At 55.6% G+C, this 16104-nt stretch overlaps 1 protein-coding gene across 4 annotated transcripts in view; it reads left to right on the top strand.

The window, feature by feature from the left end:
- Positions 1-16104, top strand: part of OTOF (otoferlin) — an 80721-nt gene that overhangs the window by 1877 nt on the left and 62740 nt on the right. For all 4 annotated transcript variants that reach the window (XM_048298855.1, XM_048298854.1, XM_048298857.1 and 1 more), the window contains exons 2-4: positions 3515-3573; positions 7340-7428; positions 14249-14348. In XM_048298855.1, the coding sequence (XP_048154812.1) occupies positions 3515-3573; positions 7340-7428; positions 14249-14348 (248 nt within the window). The remainder of the gene's footprint in view (positions 1-3514; positions 3574-7339; positions 7429-14248; positions 14349-16104) is intronic.

The raw sequence follows: 16104 nt of genomic DNA, 5'->3' as shown, positions 1-16104 counted from the left end.
AACATTCCCGGTCCCGAATCTGGCCCAAATTCCCTGTGGGACGGACAGGATCCATCCCAGGACAGGATACAGGGAATGGCTTCCCACTGGGAAAGGAGAGCTTGGGGTGGGATCTTGGGAAGGAATTCCCGGCTGGGAGAGTGGGGAGGGGCTGGATTGGAATTCCCAGAGAATCCCTGGAAAGGCTGGAGCAGCCTGGAATAGTGGGAGGTGTCCCTGGAACAGGATGGGATTCAAGGTCCCTTCCCACCCAAACCATTCCGGGATGGAATTCCAAGGAAGGAATTCGGGGTCGCCTTCCAGGACAGTCGGATCAGGGTCCAGAGGTTCTTTCCCGGTCTTTTCCTTCCGTGAGTTCCTGTGGAAAGGGGGATTGAGCGTCACGCTGGGATGACGCTGATCTCCCTGGTGCTTCCAGGTGGGAATTCCTCTTCCCAGGCTCATCCAGGCCCTGGCCAGGAAAATCCAGCTGCTAAAAGGGGCTGGAAGCAGCTCGGGAAGCGATTCCCGGTGCGGTTGGATCGGGAAGCGATTCCCGGTGGGGTTGGATCGGGAAGCGATTCCCGGTGGGGTTGGATTGGGAAGCGATTCCCGGTGCGGTTGGATTGGGAAGCGATTCCAGATGCGGTTGGATCGGGAAGCGATTCCCGGTGGGGTTGGATTGGGAAGCGATTCCTGGTGTGGTTGGATTGGGAAGCGATTCCAGGTGGGGTTGGATCGGGAAGCGATTCCAGATGTGATTGGATCGGGAAGCGATTCCAGGTGGGGTTGGATTGGGAAGCGATTCCCGGTGCGGTTGGATCGGGAAGCGATTCCAGGTGGGGTTGGATTGGGAAGCGATTCCAGGTGGGGTTGGATTGGGAAGCGATTCCAGATGTGATTGGATCGGGAAGCGATTCCCGGTGCGGTTGGATTGGGAAGCGATTCCAGGTGGGGTTGGATTGGGAAGCGATTCCAGATGTGATTGGATCGGGAAGCGATTCCCGGTGCGGTTGGATTGGGAAGCGATTCCCGGTGGGGTTGGATCGGGAAGCGATTCCAGGTGGGGTTGGATCGGGAAGCGATTCCCGGTGCGGTTGGATTGGGAAGCGATTCCAGGTGGGGTTGGATCGGGAAGCGATTCCAGGTGGGGTTGGATTGGGAAGCGATTCCCGGTGCGGTTGGATTGGGAAGCGATTCCAGGTGGGGTTGGATTGGGAAGCGATTCCCGGTGCGGTTGGATCGGGAAGCGATTCCCGGTGCGGTTGGATCGGGGAAGGCAGCGGGGAAGCGGATCAGGATGGATCCATCCCTCGCACGCACCCAGAGAAGGATTTGGGCTCATTCCCTGCTCATTCCCAGTTCCAAAGCTGCAGCAAACCTCGGATCCGCAGGGGAAAGATCGGCTCCAAAGGCTCTCAGCATCTTTCCCAAATTCCTGGTATCCAAAGGGAAACCGACGGAGCAGCTCCATAGGGACGGGGAACTCTGGGGACGATCCCTGGGAACCTCTTGGATGGGCAGCCGGAACATTTTGGGATGTGGGAGAGCTCTGGGGCTGGAATCCGGGCTGGAATCTGGGCCGGAAAGTTCCGTGGGACACAGGAGCTGGTTCGGGATGAGGGGATGGGAATAATCCGTCCGGGTAAATAAGCGGGATGATCCTTAGGGATCATCCACACCGTGGATCCCAACAGCAGCAGGAACAGAAAGATGGGAGTTTTCCATCCTCTTGGGATCGTGGAATGATTTGGGATGGAAGGGATCCTCAAGCTCATCCCATTCCAACCCGCCTGAGAGCTCCTCCCTCATTCCATGTCTTTGGGAATGCTCTGCTGCCCCCTCGCTCCATGAAAGTTTGGGAATGCCGGGCAGCTCAGTCCTGCTGGCTCCTCGTCCTCTCCGAGCAATTCCTTAAAATCCCTGAGGGAATTCTGGCGCTTGGATTAAACAGACGGTGCCCTGAGCCCCATCCCGGCCCCCAGGGGAATAATTCCTTGGGAGTAATTCCTTGGGAACAATTCCTGCCTGGAAGGGGCTGTCCAGCCCCGGCACGGGTGCCCAGGGCAGCGGGATCCCCATTCCGGCAGGGATTGAAATCCCTGGGGATGCGGCACTCGGGGACACGGATCAGGGAATGTTGGGCTGGCTCCCAGAGGGCTTTTCCAAGAGAAGTAATTCCGTGATTCCTTCCTTAACCAGGGCCCTGTCCTGCCCTGGGATGGGATAGGATGGATTCCAGGCACATTGACCTGGAATTCCAGGCCTGGAATGTGTCCGGTTGGATCTCAGTCCCAAAATCCATTGGGAAGAGCTTCCCGCCCTTTTCCAGTGCCTCTGGAAAAGCTTTGGAGCCTTGGCCATGGGATGAGGAGCCCTCTCCCAGCTCCCGGCTGGATTTTCCTCATTCCTCTGGTTTTCCTGGATCCCCGAGCCTGGCACAGGGATTCCCTTCCCGATGCCAGCCCCATCCAGCTTCTCCCTCCGGCAGCGCATCCCGAGGGATCCGGCAGAGCTCCCAGGCTCAGGTGGGAGAGGAAGGAGTGAAATCCGGGATGAAGCATTCCCGAGGCTGACACCGCGTGGGAAGGCCTTGGGATGACGCTGCTCCTCCTCTTCCGGGAATCCTGGGAGCTGCAGTGTTTTCCAAACCAGGGAAACTGAGGCACCAATGGAATTCCGGATCCATGGGAGCAGCCAGGGAGGGGGGAGAGTGGATCCTGCTCGGGAAGTGGAGGGAAAAGATGGATTCCGTGGCCAAAATCCACTCCCATCCCGGAATTTCAGGGCTTCCTCTCCATCCACAGCCTTGGATTTGACTCCCACATTCCCAAGGGATCCCTGTGCCCTGTGAGGATCCAGAGGGGGGGGTTCAGCTTTGCCTTTAGGATTCTCCCAGTTTTCCATCAGGGATTTGGGAATGGGATTGAATTTCGGTGGCTCCAAAGGGCTCCCGGATCTGTCGCGGTTCCATTTCTCCCCCTCCTCGCTCCGCACATGGAAACAAAGCTGGGATGACTCCAGGATTTTCCGGGAATTCCGGCTTTTCAGCCTGGCTTCAGGGAAAATGCAGGAAAACGGGGAATTTTCATTATCTAGCCCGTTTTTTGGGAAGCTCCAGCAGGATCGGAGCTCTTTCAGAGTCACTTTCCCATGGGAATTCCCACTTGGAGTCCGGCTTAATTGCGTTTGTGTCCGGGGTAATTAGGGAGCCGGGAGTTAATGGATCACAGATGGATCGTAATGAGCTGCCAGGAGAGGCTTCCTCTTGGGAATGGGGCTGGAAAATCAGGGATGTCGCTCATGGATACCTCCTGGAGAACTGGCAGATAAAGATTCCGCCGTCAGGGAAAGTTGGGATGCTCCTGGATTGGGAAGGGCTGGAGCAGGGAGGTCCCACAGGATCGAGGGGCCTCTCTCAGGAGATGGGATTCAGGCGGAATTTTCCTTCCGGCTGTTCCCAACCCGCAGATCCCAAAATCCCAGGCTCTCCCACACCTTCATGCAACTGTTGTCCCTCTTTTTCCCTCTCCAGGGCTTTCCTTCTACACCCGAGTGCTGGAAAACTGCGAGGACGAGGCCAAGTTTGACGAGGTGGGAGAACTTTTCCATCCTTTTATCCCATAAATCCCTTTTGCTTTCCCAGGATTCCCGGTCCCGGTGAAATCCCTATTCCCAGTTATTGTTGCCACCCTTGTTGTCTGCTCCAAGGTTTTTCCTGGCAGGGCCCAAATGGGATTCCTGGCTGGACACAGGTGGGAAAATCCCTACGGCATTTTCCAAAGGGGGAATAAATGAAAACCACAAAAAATTCCACGTTTTCTGCTGAAATTTCAGGAAAATTTGTTCATCCACGCTGGGAAAATCCGGCTGGGATTTTGGCTCCGTTGTTCCTCCTCTCAGGAGGAAAAAGTCGGATTTTTTCCCCTTGAAATTCCTTCTTTTTCCTTCAGAGTGAGGCCCTGGCACAGAATTCCCAGAGAAGCCGTGGCTGCCCCTGGATCCCAGGAAGTGGCCAAGGAAAAGGCTTGGAGCACCCTGGGATGGTGGGAGATGTCCGTGCCCATGGAATGGGATGGGATTTCAGGTCCCTTCCCACCCAAACCAGCCCGTGAACACTTCCAGGGTTGGAACGTCCCATAATTCTGGGAATTTTTTCCTCTCCAAGCCACATCAAATTCCATCTCCCACCCTGTGGGATTTTCCCCCCTCGTTCACCACATGCCGTTGGAAAGCTCTGTTTGGGAATGGTTTGGATCGTGTTGGCTCAGGAGCTGTGTCCAGCCTGGAATTCCAGGGTTTTTTTAGGGAAGCGATTCCCTCCTGGAGCAGCCACAGGCTCTGTGTTCGATGCCGTGGAGGCATTCCCAGACCCAGAGGATCAAATCCTTCCCGCTGGGGGAATATCCAGGGAATCACCACCCTCGTGCTGGCACAGGGAATACCTGGGAATGTTTTAAGTTCAAACCACCTGGATTATCCATGGCAGATCCCAAATCCCGGAGCAGGAGGTGGCGGCCGGGTGGGATCGAGCTTTGATTCCAGGGAACAGGGATGGGACGAGGGAAAACGGCCTCAGGCTGTGCCAGGGAGGTTGGATTTTGGGAACAATTCCTCAGGGAAAGGGCGGCCAGGCCTTGGAAGGGGCTCCTGGGGAGGTTTGGAGTCCCCATCCCTGGAGGTTTCCAAGGAATTCCTGGATGTGGCACTTGGGGCTCCGGTGGGGATCGGCCACAGCTTGGATTTGATGATCCCAGAGGGATTTTCCAACCTCAATAATCCCTGGATTCTGTGATCTCAGAGCTGGAAAAATCCACGGCAATTCCCTCTTTTCCTGCCACCGCTTCCCATGAATCGGGCCGCCTCCAGGCAGGATTTGGATTTCAAGCCCCGGTGGTTTCCATTTGTTTGGTTTCGCTCCGTTTCTTTTCCAATTATTTTCCCTCGTTCCTTAACGAGCTCTGCAAATCCTCGGCTGCTCCGGAGCCTGCCGGCTATTCCAGAGGCTGCGCACAGCTCCCCAGTTAATCAGGAATGTTTGCGTTCCGTGCTGCGTCCCGAAGAGTTTAACCTTGGAGGGGCTTTTCCTGGAGATCTCCCACAGCTCGGAAGGGAAGGAAATCTCCGGGAATGAAGGAGCCCGAATTCCGTGGAGCTGCAGTTTTCTGGGATAATTTCGAACAGGCCCTGAGGGATGAGCTGCTCACATCAATCCCAGGAAACACAAACCATGGAAGCATGGAATGGGTTGGGTGGGAAGGGAACTTCAATCCCATCCCATTCCATGGGCAGGGAATTCCCGATCCCAGGGTGCTCCAAGCCCCGTCCAACCTTTCCTTGGACACTTCCAGGAATCCAGGGGCAGCCACAGCTTCTCTGGGAATTCTGTGCCAGGGCCTTCCCTGTTGGTTTTTTCCCAGCATGTGGAAAACCCCTTGGATCAACCTGTGACTTTTCCAGACTTATTTTCCCCCTTTTCCTTTGGCAAACACAATCCCAAACTTTACCGAATCCCTGGACATGGCTCCCTACAATCGCGGCCATTTTCTCTGCCTTTCCTTGGATTTGGAGTGATTTCCTTGGATTTGGTGGATCTGGAGCCCCCAAAGCACATTCGAGACCCTTTGGAAGGAGCTCGGACAGGGACAAGGGAACCTGGCTGGAAAAATTCCCATTTTTGTCCTCCTCTGCCTGGGAAAAGGAGCCGAGGGCTGATGGTGCAGAGGCTGAAAAGTGGGAACAGGACAATTCTTCAGGCCAGAGAGGTATTCCCGAAGAATTCCTTCCTGGAAAGGGCAGTCCAGTGGTGGAGCCCCCATTCCGGGAGGGATTGAAATCCTTGTGGATGTGGGGACATGGATCAGGGGTGGCCTCATCAGCGCTGGGAATTCTTGGGTTTGGGGATCTCCGAGGGCTTTTCCAACCCAAAAAACTCCTTGGTTCCATAATCTTGGGATTGCCGGGGGATTTTATCACCGGATCCAATCCCTGGAGTATCAAAACCATTGGAAAAAACCAGGAAAAAGCAGGGGAAGGACTGAATTCCGTCCCCACATGGAGAGCTTGGGATAAATCCTGCTGCAGGATCCAGAACGGTGCCGGATCCATTGGCACCATTTCCCATTTCCTTTTATATTCCCGTAATTTTTCCTTTGCTTCCTTGGCTCTGCAGACAAATTAAAACCGGGAATAAATAGCTCGGGAATGAGGGCTGGGGAAGTGCTGAAGAGGCACCGGTTCCTTCCTGGGAATTTGCTGGATGAGCAAATTCCCTTCCCGTGGTTTTCAGTTCTGCTCTGCTGCTCCTGGGAGAGATCCCGGATCCGCTGCCTCCGGCACATTCCCAGCCTGGGATGCACCGGGAGCAGCTTGGGAAGGGGGGATGCTTGGATTTGGGAGGCTCTGGGGCTTGGGAAACCAACGGGAATTCAGGGGGTTGGGCTGGAAGAGGGATTTGCCTTGGGAAGCAGAAAAATTAGGAAAGGGATTCTATTTTATGGAATGCTTTGGGTGGGGAGGGAATTCAAGGATCATCCCATTGCAACCCCAACACCTCCCGCGATCCCAGGCTGCTCCAACCTGGCCTGGGACACTGCCAGGGATCCAGGGGCAGCCACAGCTTCTCTGGGAATTCCAGCCCAGCCGGGAATTCCTTCCCAAGATCCCACCCCAAGCTCCCCTTTCCCACTGGGAAGCCATTCCCTGCCTCCTGCCCCTCCAGCCTTTATCCCAAATTCCAGCTCTCCTGGAGCCCCTTCAGGCTCGGGACGTGGCTTCGAGGATTCCCTGGATCCTTCCCTTCTCCAGCTGGACATTCCCAGCTCTCCCAGCCTGGCTCCATATTCCCATCCTCATCCAATGTCTAGATTTATATTTTCCACGTGTGCATCCATAAAATATTTGGCGCTGGGCGCATCCTTAGCGACATCCCTATAAAACAGCCCTGATGCCTTTTTCCTGGGAAAAGAGGCCTTTTCCCATCCTCATCCCCCCCCCCAGCAGCTCCCTGGAACACTCCTGCCTCATCCCTCTCTTCCTTTTCCCAAAAAACTCCTGGATCATCCTTGTCCTCCTTTTCCCAACCGATCCTCGCTCATCCCTCTCCTCCTTTCCCTGGAATGCTCCTGGTTCTTCCCTCTCCTTTTCCCAACTGATCCTTGCTCATCCCTCTCCTCCTTTTCCCAAAAAACTCCTGGATCATCCTTGTCCTCCTTTTCCCAACCGATCCTCGCTCATCCCTCTCCTCCTTTCCCTGGAATGCTCCTGGCCCTTCCCTCTCCTTTTCCCAACCGATCCTCGCTCATCTCTCTCCTCCTTTTCCCACAACGATCCTGGCTCATCCCTCTCCTCCTTTTCCCAGACTTTCCGCTGGCCGGTGGCGACCAACATCGATGGGAATGAGATCCTGGAGATCCAAGTGTTCAACTACAGCAAAGTCTTCACCAACAGGTGAGTCCTCCCTTCCCAAAGATCCCATCCAGATCTTATCCCGCAGGAAGAGGCAGCTCCGGTTTGGTCCGGAGGCGGGAGGGTGAGGAATGCACCGGTTGGAGTTTCCTGGGAATTTCCAGTGCCGTGCGAGCAGCTCAGGGGGTGAGGAATTCACCCCAGGAATTCCGTGCTGCACAGCTCCGATTTTTCCCTGAGTTGTGCCGTTTGTTTCCATGAAATGTCTGTGTTTTAAAGGAAACTGGAAATTTCTGGTGGATTAGCCAGGTGGAAGTTGATGCCGGAATGTGTTTTCCCAGATTTTCCAAATCCTGCAGGTGTTGGATTTATTGCGTCCAGGGATTCTGTGGCTGCCCCATCCCTGGAAGTGTCCAAGAAAAGGTTGGACAGGGCTTGGAGCAGCCTGGGATAGCGGAAAGTGTTGAGGTTGGAATGGGATGGGATTTAAGGTCCCTTCCCACATGGATCCATGAGGACCCCTGGAGCCTAAAAGGGCTCTGGAAGAGCTGGAATTTGGGATTTGGGATAAAGGATGGAGGGTGAGGAGGCAGGGAATGGCTTCCCAGTGGGAAAGGGGAGCTTGGGGTGGGATCTTGGGAAGAAATTCCTGGCTGGGAGGGTGGGGAGGAGAAGAAAGGAGCTGGTGCTGGGAACATCCCTCCAGGAATGCTGGGAATATGTGGAATAGGAAATCCCACAAAACCAAGGCAGTGCTGGAACTCCAGCCCATTTTCCTTGTCCAGGAATAAGTCGGAGGAAGTTGTGATGGTTCTGGGAACATCCCTCCAGGAGTGCAAGGAATAAATGGGAAAAGAAATCCCACTAAAGAGGGGCTGTAATGGAGCTCCAGCCCATCCTTCTTATCCAGGAAGAAGCTGGAGAAGGAGAGTGGAGAGGAGGGAGAAGGTTGGGAACATCCCTCTGGGAATGCAGGGAATATGTGGGAAAAGAAATCCCGTGGGCTGTCCAGAACTGAGTTGGAAGAGGAGGAAGAGAGAGGAGGGAAAGGGTTGGGAACGTCCCTCCAGGAACGCCGGGAATATATGGGATAGGAATTCCCGTCAAACCAAAGCAGTGCTGGAACCCCGGCCCATCCCCCAAATCAGCTGGAGGAGGAGGAGAGGAGGGAGAAGGTTGGGATCAGCGGGGCTGGGAAAGCTGATCCCAGCGCCCCGTGAATAATTCACACGCGGCTGATGAAGGCCATTGATCAAAGGCCTGGAAAAAGGCGGGATACCTGATCCAGACCCTCCGGAATGATGAGGGAGTCGCATCCGAGGGGCTGCTTTTGTTCCCTGTCTCTGTGGCCGTCAGCAGCAGACAATTAGCGGGAATATGATCCTTGTTTGGCCTCATCCAGGTGCCTCCGGATCCTGCTGAGTTCATCCCAGCTCCGGAGGGTCCCTGGGAGTGTTCCCAGGGTGCTGAGTATCCAAGGAAAAGGGCAGGGTTGGATGTAGGGAGAAGCCTCCTAAGCCTCCAAACAGGCCCCAGCATCCCAAAAATCCTGTCCCCAGCTCCTGGATTGGGAATCTCCAGGCTGGGATTCTCTCCAGGACACATCCAAAGCATCCAGGTGCGGGTGGATGAAGGGCAGGGCCACATTCTGCCTGTGGAAATTCCCACTGGAAAAGCTCCACACGAGGGAAGGATCAAAAATCGTGGGGCCTCCACACCCTGCAGAAAACCCAGGAGATTCCCATGGCATGGAATAATCCATCTGATCCCATCCCGGAAAATCCTGGTGTGAGGCAGGATGAGCTGGGTGGGAACACCGGGATCCTGCTGGGATTCAGTTGTTTTCCATGCTCCTCTGGGACGCCTTCAGAGTCCCTCCAAGATGGGAGAAAATTCCTGGGATGTTTTCCCGTGGTTTCGGGCCCTGGGAAAGGCTGGATGGAGGAAATCTGAGATCCCAGATTTTTGGGATTTGAGCAGGAAAAGCTGCAATGGGACATTCCTGAGGGATGTGGGAATGGGAGTCACACTCAGGAGAGGGGAAGATCCAGAAAAAAGCGGAGGCACAACCAGGAATGAATCCAAGAGGCAGCCGTGATCCAGTGGCTATGGAATATCATCCCTGTGCTCCCGTTCCCAAAGTTCTGGGACAGCCTGGACCAGCCTTTCCAAGCAGATTTTCCTCGTGCAGAAAACAGGGATAACACTGGGAAGAGATCCCAATCCTTCAGGAGCGTGCACAAAACCCAGGAGCTTTTGCTCCGGGGGGTTCCGTCTCCTCCGTGTCCCTGTTTTCCTCTGGAGCAGCAATGGGATCCAGCCAAAGGCCCAAAGCCACATTCCAAACCCGGAGCAGGGGGCACAGAGAATTTTCCTATGGAAAACCGATCCCATGGAGAAGAGGCGGGAGCTGCTCCGTTACCCGGCAGGGACACAAAGAGCCGGATTCCGAAGGGTTTAATCCATCCCCGGAGTCTCCAGGATGGAAGTGGAGCTTGGTCCTGTCCTTCATTCTTCTCCAGCCATGGAGATCCTGGCACAGCTCAAGCCCTTCGTGTCTCCAGAGGGATCCTCGTTTCATCCATGGAAAATTATCCGGTACCGGAACAGGAGAATGGGAAAAATGAACTCCGGAGCCAGAGGGTTCCCCCTTGTCCAACTGCCCTCCCCACACGGAGCAGTTACGTGGGATTTTGGGATGGAATTCCTGCCTGTGAGGGGCTGGGGTGGAATTCCCAGGGAAGCTGTGGCTGCCCCTGGATCCCCGGGAGTGTCCAAGGAAAGGTCGGACAGGGCTTGGAGCAGCCTGGGATAGTGGAAGGTGTTGGAGTTGGAATGGGATGGGATTTAAGGGCCCTTCCCAGCCAAACCATTCCAGGATTCCATGCCGGAATCCTCGGTGCCCAATCCCTGCCTGCAGCCCCTCATGTGGGGCCCCTTCTGCTCCAGCCACGTCGGATTTTGTGGAACTTTTCATTTCTGGATCAAAACTTGGAGCGACACCGAGCCAAACGCACCCAAACTGCCGCTTCCGGAATCTCATCCCGAATTAATTGCCTGGCAGGATATTCCCACACCCGGACCTGACTTCCCTTGTTATCCTACTCCACTTGTCTCCCAAAGAAAAATCCATTTATATTTAATGGGAATTTTCCTGAAGGAAAAGTCGGAAGAAACTCGGCTGGGGCAACTTTTACTATCCGGAGGCTGCTGAGCTGGAGCAGCTGGAGTGTCCCGGATTTCTCCCGGTTATCCACGCGGAAAGGAACCCGGAGCAATTACGGGCTCCTGCAAGTGGAGTGAAGGGGATAATTAGGAGGGAAGCGATTTTGGAAGCTCTAATTCCAGGGAGTCCCACAATTCCGGATGAAGCTGCAACTTGGCTGGAGAGGGAAAAAGGCTCCTCATTCTGGAGCGAGCTCCAAGCTCCACGCAGGAGCCACAAGAGGAAGCAGCTGGAATTAATCAGGATTGCCCAAGCAGGGATTTGGACATCCATGGAAAAGCTGCAGGTTCCAAATGGGAATGGAGACCTTCCGCTATCCCAGGGTGCTCCAAGCCCCGTCCAACCTGGCCTTGGACACTTCCATGAGGATTCAGCAGGAGAATTCCCTGGGAAGGGGCCAAAAGCTGTGGAATCCCTCCGCTTTCCTTATCCCACCTTTCCAGGGATGTCTGGAAGTGGGGACCAAACCAGGATGGAGGTGCCAGGACTTGGCTCTTGTCAGTTCCCAGGGAGGATGGAGGGATGGAGGGATGGAGGGATGGATGGAGGGAGGGGTGGAGGGATGGATGGAGGGATGGATGGATGGAGGGATGGATGGAGGGATGGATGGATGATGGATGGATGGAGGGATGGATGGATGATGGATGGAGAGAGGGAGGGAGGGAGGGAGGGATGGATGGAGGGAGGGATGGATGGAGGGATGGATGGAGGGATGGATGGATGGAGGGATGGATGGAGGGATGGATGGATGATGGATGGATGGAGGGATGGATGGATGATGGATGGAGAGAGGGAGGGAGGGATGGATGGAGGGATGGAGGGATCCATGGATGGATCCACGGAGGGATGGATGGATGGATGGATGGATGGATGGAGGGAGGGAGAGAGGGAGGGAGGGATGGATGGGCACAGGGATGGATGGGATGGGATGGGATGGGATGGGATGGGATGGGATGGGATGGGATGGGATGGGATGGGATGGAGGGATGGATGATGGAGGGATGGATGATGGAGGGATGGATGGAGGGATGGATGGATGGAGGGATGGATGGATGGAGGGATGGATGGAGGGATGGATGGAGGGATGGACGGAATGGAGGGATGGATCCATGATGATGGATGGAATGGATGGAGGGATGGATGGAGGCATGGATGGAGGCATGGATGGATGATGCCATTCCCAAAAAAGAGCCTCTCCCTGGCTTCAGGAGCAGAACTTGCCCATGGATCAAACAGCATCCAAGGGCTGAGGGAGCAGAGGAGGGAAAATGGGATTTCCTGGACTGGAGAATGCTCTTGGCACAGACAGGTGGAATTCCTGCCTTTGGAAAACTTCAGTGCTGGCAAAGCCTGACCGGATTCGTGGGATTCACCATCACCCCAGCCACCGCGTCCCTGGAATTGCAGGAGGCATCCCTGGAAGTTGGGATGCACCACGAGGGCAAAGCCTGGTGGGTCCTGGGGTTTGGAGCATCCCGGACTCCCTGATCCCGGGATTTGAGCGAGCTCCTGGTACGGAACCGGCCTGGCTGGGGTTGGAAACCAGAGCTGCTGCTCCGGGCTGATAAAATTACGGATGACCCAGAAAATGTCCCTTTTTTCCATCAGCAGAAGTGCCGGGGAAGGGAGGGAGCAGGGCCCTGATGAATTATGGAACACTTGGAATTGAACGGCTGCACAGACGAGTCCTGAATATTTAATTCCGTCTTGCTCGGATCCTGCTGGGGGAAGCGGCTGGGAAAGGATCCGAGGAAGGAGAGGAGCTTCTCTGGGAATCTGTGCCAAGACCTCCCGACCTTCACAGCCGGGAATTCCTTCCCAATCTCCCTGCCCTCTGCTGCAGGGCTTGGAATGGCTCTGAGTTACCTGCTTTTGTCATGGATTCATGGAATGGTTTGGGTGGGAAGGGACCTTTGGGATCATCCAGTTCCAACCCTGACACCTCCCACGATCCCAGGCTGCTCCAAGCCCCATCCAACCCAGGGATCCAGGGGCAGCCACAGCTTCTCTGGGAATTCCAGTCCAGCCCCTCCCCACCCTCCCAGCCGGGAATTCCTTCCCAAGATCCCAGCCCAAGCTCCCCTTTCCCACTGGGAAGCCATTCCCTGCCTCCTGCCCCTCCAGCCCTTTCCCAAATTCCAGCTCTCCTGGATCCCGTTTAGGTTTGGGAAGCGACTCCAAGGATTCCCTGGATCCTTCCCTTCTCCAGCTGGACATTCCCAGCTCTCCCAGCCCGGCTCCAGAGCAGCTCCAGCCCTCGGAGCAGCTCCATGGCCTCCTCTGGACTCTCTCCATCAGCTCCACATCCCGATGTTGGATCCCGGAGCTGGAGCAGCTCTGCAGGGGGACATTCCAGGAGGAATTTCCTGTTCCTTCCTCAGGCCTCTCTGGGCATTGAGCACCTGGGAGCCAAAAGTTCCTGGATCCACCTGGATCCAGGAGGAGCAGGGAAGCCACCACCACACCTGGGAATGTTTGGGATTCCAAACAGGTTAAAAAACAGGGACACCTGCAGGAATCCAGAGCCCTGCCGGCTCCACTCCTGAGGAATAGCTGGAATTGGCCTGGATGGTCCTCGTGGGTCCCTTCCAACTCAGGATATTCCATGGAATAAGCCCCGGCCTTTTCTCAAGGAATACTTTCCACAACCAAAGAGCTGCTGCTCTGGCAAACAGGGAGTAACGTTGTTCTCCAAACCCTGAAATCCAGGTGGATCCAGCAGCTTTCTCCCCACCTTGGAGAAGAAGCAGGAGGTTTCCATGGGATGCATTGATCCTTCCGGATTGAGAATTACGGAGTAAACAAAGGAAAACTTTCCCTGCTCCGTGTCCTGCAGGGCACCTTGGAGACAGGGCTCTGCTGGGATTGATCCGTGCATGGAGTGTGGAAAATGAGGGATGGAGGTGGAAGTCCTGCAGGGACCTGGAGGGGCTGGAGCGTGTCCAGGGAAGGGAACGGAGCTGGGAAGGGGCTGGAGCAGCAGGAGCGGCTGAGGGAGCTGGGAAAGGGGCTCAGCCTGGAGCAAAGGAGGCTCCGGGGGGACCTTTTCTCGTGACACAGTTCCCTGGGAGGAGCCAGATGGGATTGGGATCTGCTCCCAGGGAACAAGGGACAGGAGGAGAGGGAACGGCCTCAGGGGAGGTTCAGGTTGGATACTGGGAACAATTCCTTCGTCTCATTGGATGGGGCTTGGAGCAACCTGGGATCGTGGAAGGAATCGGGTGGGATGGGATGAGCTCCAAGGTCCATTCCCACCCAAAGCATTCCGTGGTTCCATGTCCCGGTGCAGATGGATGAGGGACAGTCCCTGGTCCTTGTTTGAGTCACCAGCATGGAAAACACTGAGGACATTCCGGATGGAAAAGGCTGGTTTGGGATCTCTCAGCTTCATCCCAGGAATTCAAGACTGATGGCTCCCAAATTTCCTTCCTTCCTTATCCCAACAGCATTCCCTTGGAACGGCTCCTCTCCCACCTTCTCCGTTTTCCAGCATCTCCTGGATGAGCCCTGATCTGGGACCTCACCTCTCCCTAAGGAAAACGGGAAGCAGAGCCTTGGCCAGCAAAGCCCTTTTCCCGTGAGAACCAGATCCTGGTGGGTGAAAGCTCCCAGGATTTCCTGTCCTTTGCTCCTCAGGCTCATCGGGACGTTCCGGATGGTCCTGCAGAAGGTGGTGGCGGAAGGGCAGCTGGAGGTGACGGACACGCTCATCGATGACAACAATTCCGCCATTCAGGTGGGTCTCCAGGGGGAACGGACAACATTCCCATCATTCCTGGATCCATGCATCCATGTCTCCGCTGAATCTGTGGGAACAGGGGTATTGGTGTTCCCACCTGGGTCCTCAGCCTTGCCTTGATCCCGTTACTCCTGGTCTGAAGGGATGAGGCAGCCGGGGATATCCAGAGGGTGCACAGAGAAGCCTGGATTGGGAAAGTGTGGGAAGTTCGGGATGGGGAAAAGCAGCAATGGATCTGGTTTGATCCGAGCATGGACAGGGACCACCAGAGCCCAGGATGGAATCACTGAATTCCAGACTGGTTTGGGTGGGAGGGGAGCTTAAATCCCATCCCATTCCAATCCCAGCACCTTCCAATATCCCAGGTTGCTCCAGCCTGGCCTGGGACACTCCCAGGGATCCAGGGGCTGCCACAGCTTCTCTGGGAATTCCAGTCCAGCCCCTCCCCACCCTCCCAGCCGGGAATTCCTTCCCAAGATCCCACCCCAGGCTCCCCTTTCCCACTGGGAAGCCATTCCCTGCCTCCTGCCCCTCCAGCCCTTTCCCAAATCCCAGCTCTCCTGGAGCCCCTTTAGGCTTGGGAAGGAGCTCCAAGGTTTCCCTGGCTCCTTCTCCAGCTGGACATTCCCAGCTCTCCCAGCCTGGCTCCGGAGCCTGACATTGGATCCGTTCACACCCAGCTCCTCTCTGAGAAGGAATTTAAGGAATAAGGGACTTCACTTGGAATCCCGGCACTCCAGGAAGGGTCTCCCTTCCCTTTTCCTCCCTTTTCCATCCCCGGCTTCCATAAAAATCCCTCTGAATGGATTCTGAGTGTCCTTTAGCATGGAATCCTGGAATGGTTTGGGTTGAAAGGGACCTTAAAGCTCATCCAGTTCCACCCCCTGCCAGAGGGCAGGGATAGATGGGATCTTGGGAAGGAATTCCTGGCTAGGAGGGGGCGGCAGGGGCTGGGCTGGAATTCCCAGAGCAGCTGTGGCTGCCCCTGGATCCCTGGGAACGTCCAAGGCCGGGTTGGAGCAGCCTGGGGTCGTGGAAGGTGTCAGAGTTGGAATGAGATGGGATTTAAGCTCCCCTCCCACCCAAACCAGTCTGGGATTCCAGGATTCCATCCCAAGCCCTGGCCAGGCCCATCCTCATCCCCGTTATTTCATTCCAAAGCCCTCATTATTTTGCCATCAGAAATTTGTGAGCGTTTAACTCCCATTCTCTGATTTTCCTCTCCGTGACACCGACGGATCCTAAAAATGTGGGATTTTTCTCCTTTGGAGCGTGACTTTAATCAGGCAACTTCCCGGTATCCCAAGAGAGCAGCTGGAATTACTTCTTCCCCGATCTGCATCCTTTGCATTTTCCCTCCCTCCTCAGGAGCGTATTCCTTGTTTTTATGGCTTTCATTCCCTCTATCCCCCCAGGAGAAGCCGCTTAATTCAATCCTGCTCTCCTCCCTGCCAATCCCGAGCGTTCCGCGCATCTGCCCCTGTCCGCGGTGCTGGATGAGCCGGCGGCTTCCCGGGAAAAGGGGGAGGCCGATTTTTGATGGCAGCCCCGGGGCTGGATATCAGGATCAGAAATAGCTGCGTTTCCAAGCGAGTTCCAAAACTCCGTTTCCATGGGAAACGGCTCCCGGGAGATGGGAGCGCAGCGAGGGAGGCGGCGGCTGCTCCGCACGCGGGGAGCTTTTCCTCGGGATGGGGGCTCGGGATGAGGGGGCCACACCTGGACTGGGCCGGGGGGCGGGGCGGGTCTCATC

The sequence above is a fragment of the Corvus hawaiiensis genome, chromosome 3 (genome assembly GCF_020740725.1).
Source record: "Corvus hawaiiensis isolate bCorHaw1 chromosome 3, bCorHaw1.pri.cur, whole genome shotgun sequence".
Classification (NCBI taxonomy): domain Eukaryota; kingdom Metazoa; phylum Chordata; class Aves; order Passeriformes; family Corvidae; genus Corvus; species Corvus hawaiiensis.
The sequence above is the reverse complement of the archived record's forward strand: the minus strand, read 5'-3'. Positions and strand labels throughout refer to the sequence as shown.